The 20,873-nt window shown below is 36.7% G+C and overlaps 1 protein-coding gene across 1 annotated transcript in view; it reads left to right on the forward strand.

Moving 5' to 3' along the window:
- Positions 1-9,936: 9,936 nt before the first annotated feature.
- DMD (dystrophin) overlaps positions 9,937-20,873 on the forward strand; it is a 1,279,715-nt gene continuing 1,268,778 nt past the window's right edge. Inside the window, exons 1-2 of the mRNA XM_024760455.1 lie at positions 9,937-9,984; positions 10,235-10,396. Coding sequence (XP_024616223.1) covers positions 9,937-9,984; positions 10,235-10,396 — 210 coding nt within the window. The remainder of the gene's footprint in view (positions 9,985-10,234; positions 10,397-20,873) is intronic.

The following is a 20,873-nucleotide window of genomic DNA, read 5'->3' on the forward strand; positions in this document are numbered from 1 at the left end:
AGGAGCAGTTCCACGTGTAGATGTATTTCTGATGTGTCTGTGGCGAGGAAGGCTATCTCCACGTCTTACTCTTCCACCATCTTGAAGGTCTCCCGATTACGAATATTTTTTTAGGGGTTTCTTGTCTTCACATTTCTTATAATTTAGTGGTTGAACTCCTTCCTCTAAAGTTAGAATAGCAAAAGGGAAAGTTACTATTTAAATGAAAAACATCTGATATTAAGAACTAAAGACTAATCACTTGCAATATTTAAATTAGTAGTATAGATTGGTAAAGTAATCTTTTAGGAATGAATTTTTTGATAACAAAATTTTCTTTTAAATTTGTTATCTGTGTACATTTTCATAAAAATTCTTGGAGTTTTTCTCAAAGTGAGACTTTTGAAGTTAGGCTTGTCTATAACTTTTACTTCTGTCCATCACAGCTTACAACTAAAGTTTAATTCTTTTAACATAAAATATGATTCTCAAGGTAATATTCATCTGTCTTGTCCATCTTACTTTTCCACTCTAGATTCTTTTTAAACCGATTTTCTTGTCAAGCTACATATATTCTTAGGGTTGAATGATCAAAACTGTTCTTTAATATTCAGGCAAATTGTCACTAAAATTGCTTGGTGCTAGTAAAAATTACTTTCATTTTTTTTAAAAGAAAGAAATGGGAGAAGGAACAGTAAACAACTTTGCGTTGTATTCTAGTATCTTAGAGCCATCCATGTATGGAATGAGGAATACAAATATTTTTCAAATTCATCAAGGTGTTTTTTAAGTCATAGAATACACATATTCATTAGGAAGTTTCCATTGAAAGTATCAAATAAAATTCAAGAAGTGCTTTATTGCCTCTGCCTTAACAACTTCATATTGTTTTCTGATCTGCACTGAGAAGTGGCCAATTCAGTGGTACTTTGTCCTTCCCTCTTCTTTGTGGTGAGCCCAATTAATTGCATTTCTCTGTATTATTTAATTCTTATTTAAGGCAACTTTTCTTTCAAACTTCACTCTTGATAATTCTTCTCAAATCTGGCTAGTCATCAAAATCACACAGATGGAAGGGTTACAGGAACTTTAGTCTATATGTTATTCCCTCTGACTACCTTTGAATTTCTAATTTAGTAGAATTTGATTGAGCCTGAGAACTGTAGTTTGAAAAGTTCCTCTAGGTTCTGATGATTATTCAGGTTTAGAACTCTGGCCTTGACCTTTACCTGAGCATGAATTGTTTTAAGGCAGTCCGATTTCCTAATGTGCCCTGTGTCTCAGAATCATTCCCAGAGTGGACCATTAACTTTATTACATCCATCCACTGCTCTTTAGAGCTGAGTGTTCTCTTTATTCCAGAGATGAAGCTCATTTTCAACACCTGAACAATTAAACCATGCAGGGATAACAGTCGTTCTCCTTCAAGGCCACAGTTCTCTGCTGGAGTAGAATGAGCACTTTCTAGGAAATCATGCCAAACTTTTGATGGCATATAAAGGGTGTTCCCCAATATGCTACCTCTTTTTTCCTCCTGGACCACATTTTAGATGGAACAGACATTCCCTGTGGGACCAGTTTGAAAGACACTAAGCCATTCTGCATGGCTGTGGTAACCATTGGCTGTAACTTAATTTTCAGCTGTATCTGACCTAGGAGAAATGCAACAACCCTACATGTGAGGGCCTACCAACTGAGAGCTGGTTGATCCTCTCCCACTCCAAACAACTGTAGCACAATGGATTTCACCTACAGATGATAAGATACCACTGAGGGGAGAAGATAGAGGAGGAAGCTGGAAACAGTTTATGTCTATTTCATCCAGCTTAATATCTCACAAGAGCATTCAGTGACAGACATCCCTGGTCTCTAACAAGGAATTAAGTGTAATATACCACTTTGCCAGTATTTATCTGTTCCCCATGCCTATATCAACACACATGAGTCTTCTTTCTGTGCTCCCAGGCTACTGCTCAATAAGTTTACAGCATATTTGGCAAGTAAAAGCAAAAGCAGCTGTTTTCTACATCTTGTTCCTGCTGTTTAAGGTGTGCATCCCAGCCAAATGAATCCTATCACAGCCAAAGACCCCGGCAGGAGTTCCTTGCTACAAATCTGTATCCTTTTCTATCTCATCTACTTGAAGAACAAAAGATTTGCAAGCCTTGTAATAATCTTCAGACACAATAGTGCAGCTATTTACTGAGCTATGCCTGAGGTAATTTTTAGTAAAGTGTGGATAAGTAGTGTGGCAGGAAGCCATAAACACACTCTGTCTTGCACTTTGACTTCTCCAAAACCACGGCAATCATCCGAAGTATTTGTGATCAATAAGTATTGTTAATCTTCATGCATATGGAAAGGATGAAAAAGGATCAGTCATCCCAGACATCCCAGGAGAGAGAGGTATTTTTCCAGTTTCTCAGATACCACATCTAGTTGGCACCAATCTGAGTATAATTTAACCCTACTGGTGATTGACCTTAGAGGTCAACAGAGTCTAGAGCATTTTATTTCAAGGGAAGCTGAACACTGGCTTCAGACTATGATGGGCCTACATCACAGTAAAAGAGATCCAGCAGAGATCACTAATGTACATCAGAAAAGCATCATCTCTGGTTATTGAGGCTATATTTGAGACTACTGCCTGAAGACTGAAAACTGTTTTACTCGTAGCCAAACCTTGTAGCCATCCTTAGCTGCTCTGTAAATGGGGCTGTGAAGGATGTACTTCCCACACATCATGTGAAGTCCCGGAGACCAGAAACTCTGTGCAGGCTTTATCCTGAAAGTCTGAATTCCTGAATGGAGAGTTCGACTAACCCCAAGAGGTCTTCCACTCTGAGGTTGCTGTCACCTGACTGTGTCCAAGGGAAATCACAGCCCGTATCTGAGGAATACCAAGTTGCCAGTTCATTTACATGACAATAACACGTTGATACAACTTGATACAACTGCCAGTCTATCTGCAGTTGGTCTCAGTAGGTTCTCCCTCAGCATTGGCGTAATTACCTCCCCACCTCAGCTTGGAAGCACGACCTACAGTTTTTCTAATTGGGACACCTTGCCTCCCCCTACCTATACGTGCATTAGGGGAGAGTTGCTGCATTTGTAGCTTTCTGGGACAACAGAAGCAATTGCCAGAAATCAACTAAGTTTTTCAGTGGCTACATTCCTACTTTTGTAGGATTGCCACTCATTGCTTCATGCTACAACTTGATTTTACTGCAAGATTTGGATTTTTACTCTTATATACACTCTATGTTAGCGGCCCCCACCGTTTTTGGCACCAGAGACCAGTTTCATGGAAGACACTTGTTCCGGGGCAGAGGCGGGGATATGGTTCAGGCAGTTATGTGAGCGATGGGGAGCGGCAGGTGAAGCTTTGCTCACTCACCCACTGCTCACCTCCTGCTGTGCAGCCCGGTTCCTAACAGGCCGTGGGTCTGCAGCCCCGGGGGTTGGGGACACTTGCTCTATATGTTACTTAAACTTGTGGTCTTAATCCTGACCCAGCTTATCCCTAGACTCTGATTCTGTCTCATTCTGTATCAGGAGAAATTTTCTATGATAGTTTAATTATTTACAGTATCTATAAATTATTAATTGCCTAAAGTCTAGAGCAGTATTATGAGCACATGTACAATCAGAGAGCACCTTGGCATTGGTTCAGAGAAGCTTTACTGACCAGGGGGGCTTCTGAAGTTACCTTGAAAAGACTGGGGTTAGATGAACTCTGTAGATTCCTGCTAGATTTACTGTATTATACTTCCATCACTTTCTTTTTGAAGCTGAAACAATGCATCAGTTTGCTCCTGTCAGGGCAGAAGACCAATTTCATTTGTCTACCCATGAAGATGAATGGATGCAGCAAAAATCCAGAAATGTCTTAGATATATTACTGTACAGCTCATTGACCATTCTATCAATGCTTGACTTGAAAGTCATGGCTATCTGATGTCAAGTTCCATTGATAACGTTATTCCTAAACATTACTTTCAAGTATGCTTCCCTCAGAGGTCACAGAAGAACTTCGGTGACCTGCAAAGACCTAAAACAGATGAAGTTCCAATTAACCATGACACCAGTGGTTTTAACGTTTATAATCTTTTCCTGTAAAGGAAATTATAGGGAGCTCCATGCACATGGTTTGGGGGTTTTCCTGACCAGTGGGGTTAAACCAAGTGACATTAACAAAAATAAATCTAGAGGCCCTTGTAAATAATGTAATATTCTTTTATATTTAAAAACTCTGTTGAGAGTCCGCCTGCCAATGCAGGGGACACGAGTTCGTTCCCCAGTCCAGGAAGATCCCACATGCCGCGGAGCGGCTGGGCCCATGAGCCATGGCCGCTGAGCCTGCGCCTCCGGAGCCTGTGCTCTGCAACGGGAGAGGCCACAACAGTAAGAGGTCCGCATACCGCAAAAAAAAAAAAAAGACTGTATACAAATACGTGTGCACATCTATGTAATTATTTATAGCCTCTCAAGCACATTAACAACTATGCCACAAAAAGCAATTGTGCCAGAACGCCTTATGAGTTAAACCTAAAGTGGGTTAAAGCAACAATTTTTATTTATTTGGTCTTTCTTGTCCAAGGAACACTGTGTAGGCCCTTGTTTCTTTAGGAAAAAGTAGGACATACTAACTTGAAAACAAGAAAAAGCAACAAAGTGAAGCTTTTGATGGTTGCTGGGACTGTGAGCAGTTGTAAATTCTCCTCCCTGCTGTAAATTATCTTCTCCCTCTCCTTTTCTTTTAATCTCCATTTAATTCCCTTTTCAAAATATTAGCTTGATTCTTCTTGAAAAATATTTCCTCAGCCTGCTAAAAGCACCCCTAACCACGCAGAAATGTTATACGCAACTTTGTGGAGATCTATTATTTTTCTTCTACGATACAGAATCTTGAGAAATGAAATGCTCATCTCTCATCAACCCCAAAGAAGTCCAAGTCTACGGTGAGGCCCAGGGTGTTCCTTACATTTCACCTTCTTTGAGGATGTTCTCCTGCCAGTTCTGAATAACTAAAAGTTGGGAGAACCGGTTTCTGAGGCAAATAGAACATTCCTAGGTTTTAAAATAATTTCTGACATTTTCATGGCATCCTTCCTTAAAGACCTTCAAGTTATGCTTCAGAAATTTTAATTGTTCACTGAAATTATCTGTTAGTAAGCAAAGTGTTGCATTTGATAGTAGCAGTAGTCCACACATGGAACATCAGTAGATGGATATAAAACGTGTAATTTGCTGGCCTTTGTATAAGACAAAGACATTGACATATCTATTTTAAGTCTTCTAATCATGCTGTTCTACTATAATTCTCTGTGTTTCAAATGTAGTTCCTAGGCCCTTCATTATCTGTGTCTTCATGCCTTCCATAAACCATTTCCTGTCTTGCACCAAACCACATTCTCACTGTTCCTCATAGCCATCTTTTTCCTCTTCCTCTACCTCAGTTTATCAAGTGCTGAATTCATGGACTGTGTCAGTAGTTTGCTGCGTAGTTTGAACCAGATAGGACACAAACATGAAATGGTTTTGCTTCAAGCAGATGGTTTATTCATCTTTTTATTCATCTTTCTTGCTGGCATCCTGAGTATATTCCATTCCTTTCTGGTCTCTGTGACACGAGAAAAGTTAAGTTTAGTTCAGCTTAAAATTTCAATCTCATATTCAGTTTAATGTTTCCAGTTTAAGCCCAAGTGAACTGCCCTAGTAGGGAAGAATGATCAGTTTCCAGCATCTTCCCTTACCCCACCTGGGTGACATTATTCTACATTGGCCTGAGAAGTAGGAATGAAGGAAAGTGAGCAAATGTCTCCTCTTAAGTAGCATTTTGTGGTGTTCATGTATTATATGTAATAAGGGCACAAACATTTGCTTTCTTTGGGGTGCAAGTGTGGGCTCTTAAGAGGTCTTACAGAAGCTCTTCTGTTTTCCCATTTTTTTTAACAAGAAAAACATGCTCTGTAATGTCTTCAAGTGTCTTTATCCTGGAGTATTCTTGCTCCATATGCACTGCTCCTGTTAGACAGCTCAAACATAGCTGCCTCCTTCAGTGTCCAGTTGACCTACGGAAATGTTTTTGCCACACCAAGCATTGGGAAGTACAAGATGCCTCTTCTCTTTACTATGCCATCATTTCAGATCCTTTTTTAAGCCCTCAGTAGTCATAGAAAGCAAATAAAGCATTCAGCTGCATAAGCAGAGTCCAAGTTGGTTAATTAGAGGTCATCCTATCTACTTTGTACTCCCAGACTCTATAAATGATGGTCTTGGAGTGCCCCTCATTTGCTTGGGGCAGAAGGGTTGAAGTACCGCTGTTTATACCTCCTTGGGGAGTGAACAGAAAAAACCATCACACTGTCTCCCTGGGCCACGGATTCACTGTGACTATGATTCTCTCCTAAATTTTCAGAGAGGTTTAGAATAAGTGAGACTGGTGGAGTAATGATGGAAAGGCCAGTTTTCTACCTCTTTTGTAAACCCTTTTGAGATAAGTCTTATTTCCATCTCTTAGAATGAGAGAAACTTAGTACTTACTGTTTACAGTTGGAAGACTATAGCGAGAATTCTAAAGTAACAGAGTCCAACGTGTTCATGACCATAATAGTGGAGCTTCAGAATAGCTCATAAATTAGACAGGAGGAAACAGCTAATCAAAAGTGTTCTCAAACCCAGCAACGTAATTCAGTCAAATTGAGTATTCTTTTTCTTTTTAATGGAAGTATAGTTGATTTACAGTGTTGTGTTAGTTTCTGCTGTACAGCAAAGTGATTCAGTTATGCATATATATACATATATTCTTTTTCATATTCTTTTCCATTATGGTTTATCACAAGATATTGAATATAGTTCCCTGTGCTATACAGTAGGACCTTGTTGTTTATCTATTTTACATATAGTAGTTCATATCTGCTAATCCCAAGCTCCTAATTTATCCCTTCCCCACCCCTTTTCCCCTTTGGTTACCAAAAGTTTGTTTTCTATGTCTGTGATTCTGTTTCTGTTTCATAAATAAGTTCATCTGTGTCATATTTAGATTCTACATATAAGTGATGTCATATGATATTTGTCTTTCTCTTTCTGGTTTACTTCACTGAGTATGATAATCTCTGGGTACATCCATGTTGCTGTAAATGGCACACATTGAGTATTCTTATTACTTGGTACTTGAGCAAATTACAACCTCTTCTTGGATGACGAAGAAAAACTGAAAGGAAATAGTTGCATTAAGTGCCTGACCCATTGAACTTCAAATTCCAGATAATAGAACTTCTGGATCAGGACAGTCAGTGCAGTGCAGTGTGGCTGTAAATAATGCAGATTAGTGGCCTCTCTTGGGTCTCCATGTTAGTTCCTTAAGAGCCAGGGGAGTTGGATTTGGTTTTAGCACATCTCTTACAGGACTTCCACCCCCAGCCACTGTCCATGAGGAAATAGTTAATCCTTATTGTTTTACCTTGGGCAAAGTAGCAGCATTCAAAGTGGCAATTAATGCTGTCCCCCAAGCAGAAATTTCAAGGATGTATAGTTGTTTTCCTTTATATGCATCAGAATTTGGGATATAGCGTTTTTTTGCTTTTGTTTTTGTTTTTTTAGTGCATCTACTACAAAAATCACTCAAAGAAATGAGGTTTAATTTTAACATTGGCTAAAATGTTTCACTACTTAGGGAAAAGAAAACAGAACAATGCTGGAGATCAAAACATTTGACATATCCAGCTCTCATTGACACGTACTTATAAACAAAAAGATAAGTAAAATAAATAAGTGTATCATTTACTAAAAGATGATCATAAACCATATTATGATATTTTTGTAAAATCAGTCATCTGACATCTGTTCTTCTTTCTTTATTTCCTAGAAATATTAATAACATTTTTAAAACTCCTAGATAATTTTTCTCAACTAAGAGCCTGAAGTTTTCTTCGTAAATTGAAACAGAACAGGCAAGAATCTATAATTTTTGAGAAAATCCCCACTCCAGACTTTGGAGAAGTCAAATGTCTCTCAAAATCCCAGCCCACTAAAAAGAATCCCTTTTTTGCCTTAGGGCCAAGGGTCAATTTTTCAATGTTAGGCCTGAATCTATTGAGTAATTTGAAAAGAAAACCTGAGAGCACCCTGATGCCTGGCACATAGTTAGGCATTTGGAAATTACAATATGGTGTGATACATACTGAGACAGAAAGAAAAGGGCAAGAGAGAACAGCGGCTTTTAGGGACAGCCGCCTGGAGAGGGAGATGTCCACATTTCCAAGGTAAGACTCAAAGGATAAATGTAAATTAGCCAATAAAAGGAAGTTGGGCATGGGATTGTTCTAGGAAAAGGGAACAGCATGTTTAGCACCAAGTGTAAAGAGGAACATAATATATGCTGGGAAATGAAAAATAAATTTCTCTATAGCGCCAGCAAGTAGTAGAAGATACCACAGGGACTGTGAAAGGACTTAGAGCCATATTGAGTATGGCTTTTATCCTAAGGAAAATAAGGAATCACTAGAAGATTAAAGCAGATAATTATTGTTATTTTAGGAAGAACATACTGTAGCTTCTTTGTAGATGAGTAGTGGCAGGGCAGGATTCCAGCCAAGAGTCCTGTACCATGTTTGAGGCAAGAGATGCTAATAACCTCAAGTAGAGTAATGGTGGTGGTGGGGAGAGGGAGAAAAGGACGGAACGAAGAAATATTAGGAGGTAGAAGAAAGGATTGGTGATCGATGGACTCACTAATTGCAAAATGGTGAAGGATATGATAGAAGAAGAGGAAATATCCAAAATTATGGCTAATAAAGGCCATAATTGTAAATCACTGAGATAGGGAAAAAGATACAAAGAAAGAGAAAAAGCAAGTTGGGGAGGTGGGACAGTGGGTCCGTATTTCATTCTGTTGTTGTTTTGATGGCTGTGGGACACCCAAATGGAATTGTCACTTACGACAGTATATATGCAAATGTAGAGATCAAAGGGGGAAATCTGGACTGGAGATGCAGAGTTGAGAGTTGTGAGCATATGAAGTGTAATTGTAGCTAAGGGTATGGATAGAATGAGAAGAAAGAAAAGCCTAGGACAGAATCCTGAAGGTTTATGGTGTAGGTGGAAATACTGAGAATACCTACCTTGCTTCTGCAGCATCGTAGGTCTTCCAGCTCCTTTTCCTTTGGTCCAGATGCTTTTAGCCTTGTTCTCACTTGAGTAACGCTGTGTTCCAAGTTGGCTTCATTAAAGGACATTGACATCTCCACTATATTTTAAACTTAAGAGCCAACATTTATATTCTTCATATAATATCGAATATTCTTTACATAATATAAAAAGGAGGGTTCTTTTCAAAACCCTAATCATGGTCTGTGGGAAGGATAGTTCTTTTGTACCAGATAATCATGCCTACACATTGTATAATGAGAAAAAATCCTTGATTATGATGAATAACTTAAGAAATTCTCAATACGTTGTCTGTCCCATTCCTTTTATAACTACTCTTTTAAAGGTGAGCAGATCCTTCAAGGGAGACTCTGCAATCTGTTCAGCATGCTATTTATACTTAAAAAGTGTTAAATTATCCTAATCATGCTTATAGTAACAATCAAGATTAATTGCAGCTATATTAGGGTTACTTATTATTTGTTCTACTTCAGCAGTAACACAAATCCAATTGCACAAGCAATTTCCATAATCCAAATTGTGAAAGAAAGTAGAGGCAAAAAAAAGACCATGCATAACTGGTTGAAATAGAATTTAAAATAAATCCTTAACCAAATGGTTATCTAAAATTCTGTTTTTGAAAAGGAGCTGATTCTGAACAGATTGTATATGTGTCTCACTGGTAGAAGTGGATTATCTATCTTGAATTGGATTGTGATGACGATGACCCTATTCTAAGTAAACCAAATCTCTTGAACTATATAATGAGATCAGGAGGAACATTCGGCCTGAGAACAACAGATTGCAATGACGGAGATGATTTCACTAATGTTTTTCCCAGCCTCTTTCCTTGATGTACATAATACTGTGCTTTTGTCCTGCAGAGATTCCTGATCCTGCAGTTCTGTGTGCTAACTCTTTTTTCTTATTCTGATTTTCATTTTTATAAGTAGAGCTGAATGAGTGGCAGGAAGCTGCGAAATCTATCTTATAAAAAGGTGATGGGGGTAGAATCTAGAATCTTCATTTGCCTTGCAGAAGGATTGCAGAAAAACTATCACCAGTAAATATTGAACTGATTCATTCCTGTTTCTTCTTTGTTTAGGCCGTGAGGAGGCAAAAGTTGCTTGAACAGAGTATCCAGTCTGCCCAGGAGATTGAAAAATCCTTACACTTAATTCAGGAGTCCCTCTCATCCATTGACAAGCAGTTGGCAGCTTATATTGCTGACAAAGTGGACGCAGCTCAAATGCCTCAGGAAGCCCAGGCAAGTAGAACCTGGAATGAGCTTCTTTTCTTTTGTTTTTATTATCCGAACAAGACATTAGTAACTTTCTAACTTAAACTTTATTCATCTAGTTGTACAAAGGGTTATTTGATCAACTGATTGGACTATTTGGAGGTAAGGGGAAAAAGGATCTCTATATTAGTACTCTAAGATTTATTTTTGAACGTACATAATGGAGGAATTTGAAATAGAGACACTTAAAAGACCAGGGCAGTATCACACTGAAGTCTGCTGTTTATCAATATTTTCAGACTATACTTGAGCTAGAGAGAAACCGTAGGAATGTCAAGTTTAAAGAAAATACTTTTGGTGGTAGTATTAAAAATGCAGCATCAAATATTTTATTATCAACTCATCTTTATCTTGGAATTAGAATTCATATGACCTATATTCTACATTTAATGTGTTGCAAGTAGCTAGTAACAAGAAATTAGAGATATAAATTTGCATTTTATTACTAATACTAATATGTCTATACTCATATTTACTCACATACCTATACATTCAATACTTTTCAATCTGAATTATGAAATGTGTTAAACTAATTTTTCTAGAATGAGAGTTAAAATAGGAATGAAAATAAATCTAAGTCAGCTTTATACCAAGTAAATTTAGTCTGTATCTAAATTAACTTTCACCTTGGGAAGTAATGCTGTATTTCTATTTTTAAATAACATTTACAGGTATGTAAAATATCATAAGAATTATTTAAATGTCTAGGATTTTCTGATACTAAGGTACTATCAGGTAGCTACTATATCTACAGTAACTATAGATAGCTACTTTTCACATCTTATGTACATAGTATGAACCCAATACCCAAGGATAACTCAGACCGATACAATATAATGCGAGGAGCATTAGAAGGTTATCTGTCCATCCCCGAGGCCCTCTCCCCACTAATTTTCCCTACATTTCTGGTTGCACCTGCATTTTCAAGATGATTCTTGACTTTGAATTCCCCAAATGGTAATATATAATATTGGAAAATGCAAGCCACCCAAAAGCTCTTGAAACATTCTTCTCCAAGATTTTATTTTAAGATGACAGCAAAGTGAATTGTTTTCTAGAACAGAGTTATCAAGTACTCAGATTTACTTCAAGGACTGGCTTTCCTGAAGCTCAATTTGAATCTCCTTTGGAAGAAACAAGTAGAGGATAAAGAGGTTGTCTGTGAAGTAAGCACTTAAGCACAATGTGTCAGACAAAGAACCTACTAAGAATACCATCAAAGGACGTTTTTCTAAGTATATATAAGGGGGGTAAATTTAAGCCTATGTATAAATGAAAATTTATACCCAATGTGTTTCTGTAAATTTGCAGAAGAGTTCATTGCTAATTAAAAGATTAATGGGCTTAGCTTTCCCTTTTCAGAAATCGAGTACTTGTTTTAATACATCACGGAGAAGCAGGACAAAGTGAATGGCGTTACCGTATTTGGCCATCTTAAATCTGTGCTCAGATTTCCTGTCACATATTGGTCACATAGATTTGTGGATGTTTGACTCCACCGTGTGGTGCACTGGTAGTTTTACTACTAAATTTAAATCTGTTAAAAAGAGTTTCCCTTTTTCTGCCTTTCAAGATAGTTTGAGATTCTCAGGTATAAACAAATTTCAGCATTAAGGAAATGTGTGCAATGTGTAAAACATTTTGACAGGTATACTCTTATTATATGTAAAAGTAGATGTAGAGCAAGGCACTTCCTTGCATTCTATTTGCATTTAGGACTATAGGGCAGCAATGAGCTGCCTCTGCATGTTCATTGACCAGCTACCTGTCATAATGAGCAAATTGAGCCTTCTGATTCTAAATCAGATTAAACATATTTTACTTTTTTATTTAGTGTCATGAACTTACAGGAATAAAGTTTAACCTTTTAGACAATAAAACTACATACTGCTAGAATATCAGAGCATACGTTGACTCGAGTATTTTATTTCAAAAAAATAATTCTTAACCAAACCAAATTCTTAAATCATATGACTACAGCATCAAAATGCCAGCATATTTAAAGAGAGGTTTTTATTAAAGTACAAAATTAAGATGACATCTTATTGATTCAAATAGAGTTAAGCAAATAGAGAAAGCTCTTCTAGATATAGAAATTTTATCTTCTAGATATACAAATCAAAAATTTAAGACATATTTCAAAAATAGTATGACTAAATATAAAAAACCCTATGAGTGTTTCTTCGAAACAACTTTACAGAATAAAATCATCAAATTGATAACTGCGGAGAAGCACACGGCATGAATAGAGTTGTTTACTCTATTTAATTTTCCTAAAGAACATTGTGAAATACAGAGATTTAGTTTTATCACCTAAGGTCTGGAAGCAAAATTCCAAGTACCCAGCTTTGCACCCCAGGCCAATCAAGTCAGAATCTCTAGGTGGACTTAGTCATCAGAATTTTTCGGAACTCCTCCCCACCCTGAGTTATTCTAATATGTAGCTAAGGTTGAGAACTTTCGATAGTTCATTACTGGTAATGGCTGAGTAGCTGCAGTCTCTTTTTTTCTTTTTTTCACATCACACTTCTCACCACTGTTTGACATTCTCACCTATGGCGGTGACAAGATTTCAATGGGAGGAAGTTGAGGTGGAAGTCAGACTTTGGTGACTTTCCTATATTGATTGTTTGCTTACTCTTATGGGAAATGAGTGAAAGTAGAAAATATAGCTGAGAACTCCTACATGAACGAATTAATTTAGACAAGTAGAATTTTCAGTATGGATGTTTGAAGATGAACTTGGCTTAGTTTTCTTATTTTCTTCTTTTTTTCCCCTAATTCCACATATGTTAGTGTGCCAGTTGCCTTGTATGTATCTCTAAATCATTGTAGGAGCCGTGATAACTGTGTCTAAATAGCCATGTAAATGTCTGTAATTCTTAAGACTACAGAGGTACTTCAATCTGTAATTTTTTTCCCTTTTCCAGTAATCTCATATTTTGAATCCCCAATATGTAAGAACAGTCTAACATGGGTACCTTTTGAAATGCTCCACGTCATTATGTGTTGATGATGCACATCTTATAGAGGAGAGTATGACCCCATTACTCATATTACCACTAGAAGCAGTGGGGTTGCTTAACAGTGATTGTAATAGCTAAATTGTTCTAGTTCTTTTGTCTGGCAGGTTCCTGATCCCATATTTTGCAGCCTCATATCCCACAGAGTAGATTTATGTTCATGAGTAGAGGGGGAAAAAAGAACAATTTAGGAAAAAAACAAATTACCATCAAAGGAGAGGATCTTATAATCATCATCGAAAAGTGCTCCTGTATTTTGCTTATCAAGCTAGGACTTTTGGGCATTCCAGGTTCACTACAGACCAGATTTCTTCCTTCCATCTCTTTTTCCATCCCAATGAATATCAATAAAGAGAAATGAATATCAATAAACAGAAAAGAGGGATCTTCTTTTTACTAAAGAAAGCTGTTAATTTAAGATGATTGCATTAGCTGCGCATCAAAATAATTCATAACTGAGGTCTTCCTGTATTTAAGCTAAATCTTCTAACTGACTTTAAATATATTTGGCCATATTTAAATGTAAACATTCCAAACTCTCAAAATCAGTGCTTAAAAAATAAAGACCTAAATGCAGATTTTGGTCTATCAGATTAAGTTTATGATTTCATTATGGAATAAGAAAGACTTTTATAGTGGAAATAGGAACATTTGATTGCCAAACGACTCAAAACAGTCTAACTTTACAGCCTACCTCACTGATTTATGAATTAGACAGTATAAACTTGCATAGGGAAATTCATTCTGGATTTATGTAATAATGAAATAATTTAATCACAGAACAGGAAAATGGAGAGCTATTATAGATATTTGGGCTCCGACGTTAAACTCCACATAACCATAACAAATAATTTCCTTTCTTTTACCCAGTAATATAGATATAATGGTAAACACAATGCAATGAATTTTAAATCTGTTCTAACACTGAAGTGCTGCCTCTGTGTATTACTATATAGAACTGATTACTTCCCAATATAAAATGACTATTATTGTGATTTTGACGTGTTTAATCGTGTGGGAAATAATCACAAGCAAGAGTTGCAGAAGATGTGAAAGATTATATTTTTTTCATGTTCCACATTTTTTAAGATGTTAAGGGTAGGAGTTTATTAATTTATTAATTTATTTTTGCTGTGCTGGGTCTTCGTTTCTGTGCGAGGGCTGTGTCAAGCAGGGGCCACCCTTCATCGCGGTTCGCGGGCCTCTCACTATCACGGCCTCTCTTGTTGCGGAGCACAGGCTCCAGGCGCGCAGGCTCAGTAGTTGTGGCTCACGGGCCTAGTTGCTCCGCGACATGTGGGATCCTCCCAGACCAGGTCTCGAACCCGTGTCCCCTTCATTAGCAGGCAGATTCTCAACCACTGCACCACCAGGGAAGCCCCTCCACATGTTTTAAAAGTACAAAGTATCCAAGATCCTCGAGTACATTTTCTTCTTTTAATTTTAGAATATGTGTTGCATGTGGCCATTTCCCCTTCTTGAGGATGCAATATCAAAATTACTGTTTAAAAATTACTCGTCTAACAGTGTTAAATTTCTCCATTCGTAGTCTTAACCTTATATCTTCTAATATTTTTCTTTCTGAAATATTTTAGTTATTTTTTTCCCTCGGAGTCATTTTCTTTATTTGATGTGAGAAAAGCTTCAATAATTATTTGATACAAAGTTTCCTTTTTTCCATTAAACACTTGAGGCAGTTACGGCTTAATTTTGCTTGCCATTTTCTGTCATTAATTTGATATATGAGAATGGTCTGATGAGGTAAATCATGATAAAAAGCCCTGCTCTCTGCTCAGTTAATTGTAAAATGCTGTATTGGAAATGTCATTAATGTTTGATTGATTTTTAGTTTTCTAATTTGCCCTTTACCGTCTCTAATGGAAAAAATGGTTATATTCATTTCCACTGTTGTTTCCTACTTTCAATATATAGTGCTAGTTGTGAACATAATTACTGTATTGTCAAATGTCTTTTTTTGGTAAGGGCATGACGATATAATGAGCTTTATATTATTTCACTTTTATGGAAAACATCTAGTGACCCTGAGAAATATTGGATTGAGAGCTCCTTTTAGAGCATACATGGGTATTCTAAATCAGCAGCACTCATTTGCTACTTCCTTTCATTTTGTTTCTTTTACAAATTACTGATTTTATATGAAGCTGACAGTTTCACAAGATCAGTTGTTTATTTTCTTCAAACACTTATCATCCGTATGCTAGTAGATGTATATTTTAGGTGAATATAGAACTCAAATAGTACAGTCTTTAGATCTTTAGCAGACCTTAGAAATCCGGTAGCCAACTATGGAAATCATTATCCTTTGGATGAAATCTTCCAATCCCAGTGTTTTCTTCTACATTAAAAAGTTTTTTAAATGTTATTTTTTTCATTGTCTGATTATAGTATCAGGAAAGACGATGTAATATTCATCTTTTTTTAAGAGGAATGTGTAAATGGGAGATTGTCCATTTTACCTATAATTTTCCATAATACTGTTATTTAAACAAATCACTTATCTATTTCACAATAAGCCTGCCCTAAAGTGATAAGGATTTTTAAATTATGTAGTTCCAGAATGATAATCTGATGACATTAAATAAAGTAGGTGGTAAAAGATATCCTAAGTACAAACTAAAGATGAATTATCAGTTGAAAGTAAGAATTGTGGAATCAATTTTTAAAGGTGCTAGCTAAGTATAAGTGTGATGCATGTTATACAGCCTTCCCAAAGTAGAATCAATTGGAAATAGATGTCCATTTTTATCTTATCTTAATAATGAATTAAATTATTATCACTAAATATATACATTAAGTACATGAGATAGTTCTTCCCAAATCTACTTGTGTGATATACTCTGCCAAAGAAAAGCAAAAGGATAATTTGAGCAAAGAACTGTATCCCTCTTGGATATTAATGCATATTAATATATAAAATATTCTGAGAAGTTCTGTAGCACAGACACATGGTTATCCTTAATTTACAAAATATATTTAGCCCCTGTGCTCCTTTCGTATATAATATACTCAATTTATAAGGAAATTTTGATCTCTAATCCTATTGGAATCATACTACAGATATGAGAATTTTTCTAGAAATGCTGCCTACAAATTATGATAAAATCTAAGTTTTATATGATGTTCAACCATCATTTTTTTCAGTTTTAATAATTTTAGTAGTGGTGACCTTTCTAAGAGTATAGAAATTCATCCTTTCAACAGTCTGTGTAACTGCTTGATATAAATATGAACATTTCAAAGTCCGTGTAATTCTTTGCATTGAAACTTCCAAATTGCCAAACTTTCCCTTCACATGTTACATGGTCCTTCACATCCCCTTGTGACAGATAAAAGTTAAGTTTTTGGTCATGTGTTTTTGTAAGTTATTGTTGTTCCTATTGTTTTTAAGTCATGACAACAGTATGGCTCATCTGGAAAAATGTGGAATTAATCATCAGAAGACCTGTGTTTCAATGATCACTTAAGTTATTTTGGTTTTCTTTTGTAATGCTATGCTACTGCAGGCAGCTCTAAGGGGGCAATCTTTAAGAAAAAAAAACTATACAAATTACAAATAGAAAATTAAATACTGTTATAGAAGAATTCTTTTTGCAAGTGACCAGCCCTGAAACTTAAGGTTCAGTAGCTTTTCATTAATTCCTCCTCTAGATAGTAAGTTTTACTCTACCCAAATCCAGTTCTACTTCCGTGAAACTAAGTATTCACACTCTGCACACTCCAAATTCAGTCTTTTCTAGCATGGTTCCCACAACCTGGAATGAATTCCCATTTTCTTATTATCTACCCCTCTAAAACCCCCTTATCAGCCATATGGAACTTAAATTACACCAATTTCTTAAACTTTTACCAGATTCTGTAGTAGAAATAAATATTTCTCTTGTATGGCATAGCATCATTTTTCCATTATATTGCATGCATTTCTGCTTTGTAATTTACTTGTATCTCTATGTTCCGTTTCCCTAGAACAGATATTCTTTAAGAATAGGGTCAATGGTTTGTTCTCACTGTGTGGAATAAGGTGGTAGACGCAGAATCTCCTTCTTGAATTGAATGGATAAGCTAAGTATTATTAGTATGCAAATAAGATTAGATGTCTGTTTGTTTCTGATAAATGTCCAATTGGAGGATATTTTTAAATCATAATTTAAGAGTCAGTATAGTTGTTTAAAGAGCATTGAATTTTCTACTTCCTAACATTATCTTGGACAAGTCAACATTTCTAATCTCATTTGTAATTGTAATTTAGGATGGTAAATACTTACCTTAGTTTGATTAGATAATTAAATGAATATATGTGAACTGTTGGGACATAAGGTCACACAGATGTCCATTTTGGTGATGATGATAATAATGATTATTTCTTTCAGTGCTCTTCTCTCACCCCTCTAGTATAAAAGGCTAAAGGAATTAGGTGTATATTTCATTTTTCCCTCTACTATATATACCTTGAGTGCCAAATGGATGAATTAGTCAAAAACATGTGGACAGATACTGCTACAGGTATATAATTTGGGCCCTCTGCTCTCTCTGAATATCTTTTTAATTTTTCACTCATCATTTTCCTTTCCCAGTTTCTGTAATGGCTTTGCAACTTTCATCACTTTCCTTTTGATTCCTCCTCAATCCTCTCCTCTCTCATCCTCAGCAGATATCAAGGGGCTCATGCTTATAGACAAATGATATATAATGACACTGACGATTTATGAGTAGATATTTGTGCAGACAACTTGAGCAGGTATTTTTACATATACTGTCGCCTCTAATCTTTTTACCAAAACCAATATAGTTGTCTACTGCGGACATGAGAATTTTCCCAGATACTCTGCTTACAAATTATGATAATGCTTCATTGCTGGCTTGTCATTATCACCATCCGTTTAGAGATGAGAAAATTGAGGCTCAAAAAAGTTTGGTGCTTTGCCCAGGTGGCAAGTCAGAGCCCTGAGATTTAAATCCAGATTTCTCTTAACACTATTCTGATTCCCAGAGAGCATCAAGTAGGAAGCATTACACTTTCTGCTTCTCCACATCCAAAATCTTTATGTATTACCTTTGGCTTCTGAAAGAGCGGCACCTCTCCACCTGTCAGTATTTCCCACTGATTATTGATCTTTGCCCTTCACTCCATTTCCTCTCATTTCCTCCAAGGTTCTTCTAATCAATTATCTTCATATATGCTTTAAAAAAAAATGCTTCGTCCATTGGCTTCTTTCATATGGCCTTAATACGTGTTCAGTTCTCACTGACCTACATTTCATTATGTGGGGAGACAAAAGTCTTCAAAAATGATTTAAACTGTTTTATAAGGGTATTTTCTTGTCCTTAATCAGTCTTCAGCCCTTGAAAACCTGATTTCTGCTCTTACCATCTACGGATTCTGTCCTAGCTACAGTGCTCATTGACCAGCTAATATGCCCTTATTAGTACTTATCTCATTTGATCTGTCTCAAAATTGGCATTGTCGACCTCTCGCTCATTCTTAAAGCTCTCACAGCACTTGATTTCAGTGGCACCCTCTCTCTTTCCTGGTTGTTCCTCTTATTCTCTTAGACTGTTCCTTATCTTTCTTTGGTGTTTCCCTTCTTCTCCCATCCCTAAATTTTTCTGTTCTCCATGGTTCTCTCCTGACGCTCCCTTTCTGTTTCCCTCTAATGTTTGAGTGCACTAAAATAAATACTGTTTGTACAAGTGATGCTGCTTCTTTTTTAAAAAAATGCACACACATATGTAGCTATATATGATTAATAAAATACAAATTCATATCAAAGTATTACTGAGTTTATAGAAGAATTCTCTCATTATGAATTGCCTTAATAGTTAGATTAAGTATTAGCAGTAAAACCATTATCTGTGATTCTGATCACTTTTAAACTTTATCTTCATATTAAAAAAACTAGACACTTTTCATTTAGGCCATGAGGTTATTTAATACCTCATTCCCACCTACGTTTCTAGTTATATTTCTGTGGATGTGTATTAATTCTCTATGCATTATTTCAGTTCTCCCAAACTCTTCATGTGGTTCAGTGCCTTGTCCACACCTTGTTTTCCCTCATTCAAGAATGCTTTTGTTTTTAAAACTCTCATCTCCTTGCATATCCAGTGTACTCTTTAGTACACTTAGGTACAAGTAACAAAAATGAATTAACTAAAGCCAAAACAAAAATGAGGGAAGGGAGCTGGTCATAAGGGCACAGGAATGTCTCATGGAAACCAAGGGCAAGAATAACGTTTTTACTCAAGAAGAGACTAGAACCTGTGTTTTGGTCACTTGTAACAGCAAATTATCATTTTCTCTTAATGGTTTTGTGGATTGAGAAGGCTCAGCTGGATGGTTTCTCTTGGGGTCTCTCATGTGATTGCGCGCATTTGTTGGCTGGTGCTACGGTGACTTATAAGCTCAAATAGGCTGGATGCCCAAGATGGTTCCTTCATGTCTAGCATTGATGCTCACTGTGAGCTGAAAGCTCACTTGGCACTATTCACTGAAACACTTCTCCACAGCTTCTTTATGTGGCTTAGGCTTTTCACAGCATGTCAGATGGGTTCCAAGAGGGGGCATCCAAAGAGTGAGTGTTCCAAAAAGGCAGTAGTGGAAGCCACTAGGCCAGTTAAGGGTTTTTTCCCAAAAATGGCAGAGCATTACTTGTGCTCTGTTTTACTGGTCAAGGCAATCATAAGGCTGACCTAGATTTAAAGAGGTGAAGAAATAAACTCTACCTCTTAGTGGGAGAATGGTAAGAGGAGTATGTGGTATGGACACTGTTGTTGCAGCCATCTTTGGCAGATGCTATCTGCTTCAGCCTATGATTGAAAGCCATCAATATTTTTGTTCCTACTATCTCTTTCTTACTTCTCTCTCTGGTTATGGATCTTTGCTCTTCCTAAACTGACAGTGCAAACTAGGGACTTCATAAGCACAGTCTCATACGTGACACAGTTCCAAGCGCCCACAGAGCTTGACCAGACTTTCTCCTGTCAGTTCCGAGAGAGTCTGATGGACCTAACTGGGCACAAGCATTCTTCATGTTCTAATTTTCCATGACTTGGGGGTGGCCAGAGTTATGTGACAGAGACATGGCTGTTACTGGCCCACCATTTTGAGGGGGTGAGACTTTTCCACCTGAGAAGTTAAGATCATAAACCTCCTAAAGCATCTGATGCCCCCAGCAATGCTTACTAATTATTCATAGTCTACTTTAACATCACCTCTCCTATGACATCTATTAACTCTCCTGTAAGTATTACTCTACTGTGTATACTCCCATTAAATTTTTTCAGACTCCTTAGTATTTCTAGGTGTATGAACAATGCTATGCACTAACATGGATCCCTAACCCCCAAATTCTATGGTTCCTGGAGAATAGGTACATACCACTATTTCTTATGCAATGTCGTAG

Source organism: Neophocaena asiaeorientalis, unplaced genomic scaffold (assembly GCF_003031525.2).
Source record: "Neophocaena asiaeorientalis asiaeorientalis breed wild unplaced genomic scaffold, Neophocaena_asiaeorientalis_V1.1 scaffold448, whole genome shotgun sequence".
In the NCBI taxonomy this organism is placed as follows: Eukaryota; Metazoa; Chordata; class Mammalia; order Artiodactyla; family Phocoenidae; genus Neophocaena; species Neophocaena asiaeorientalis.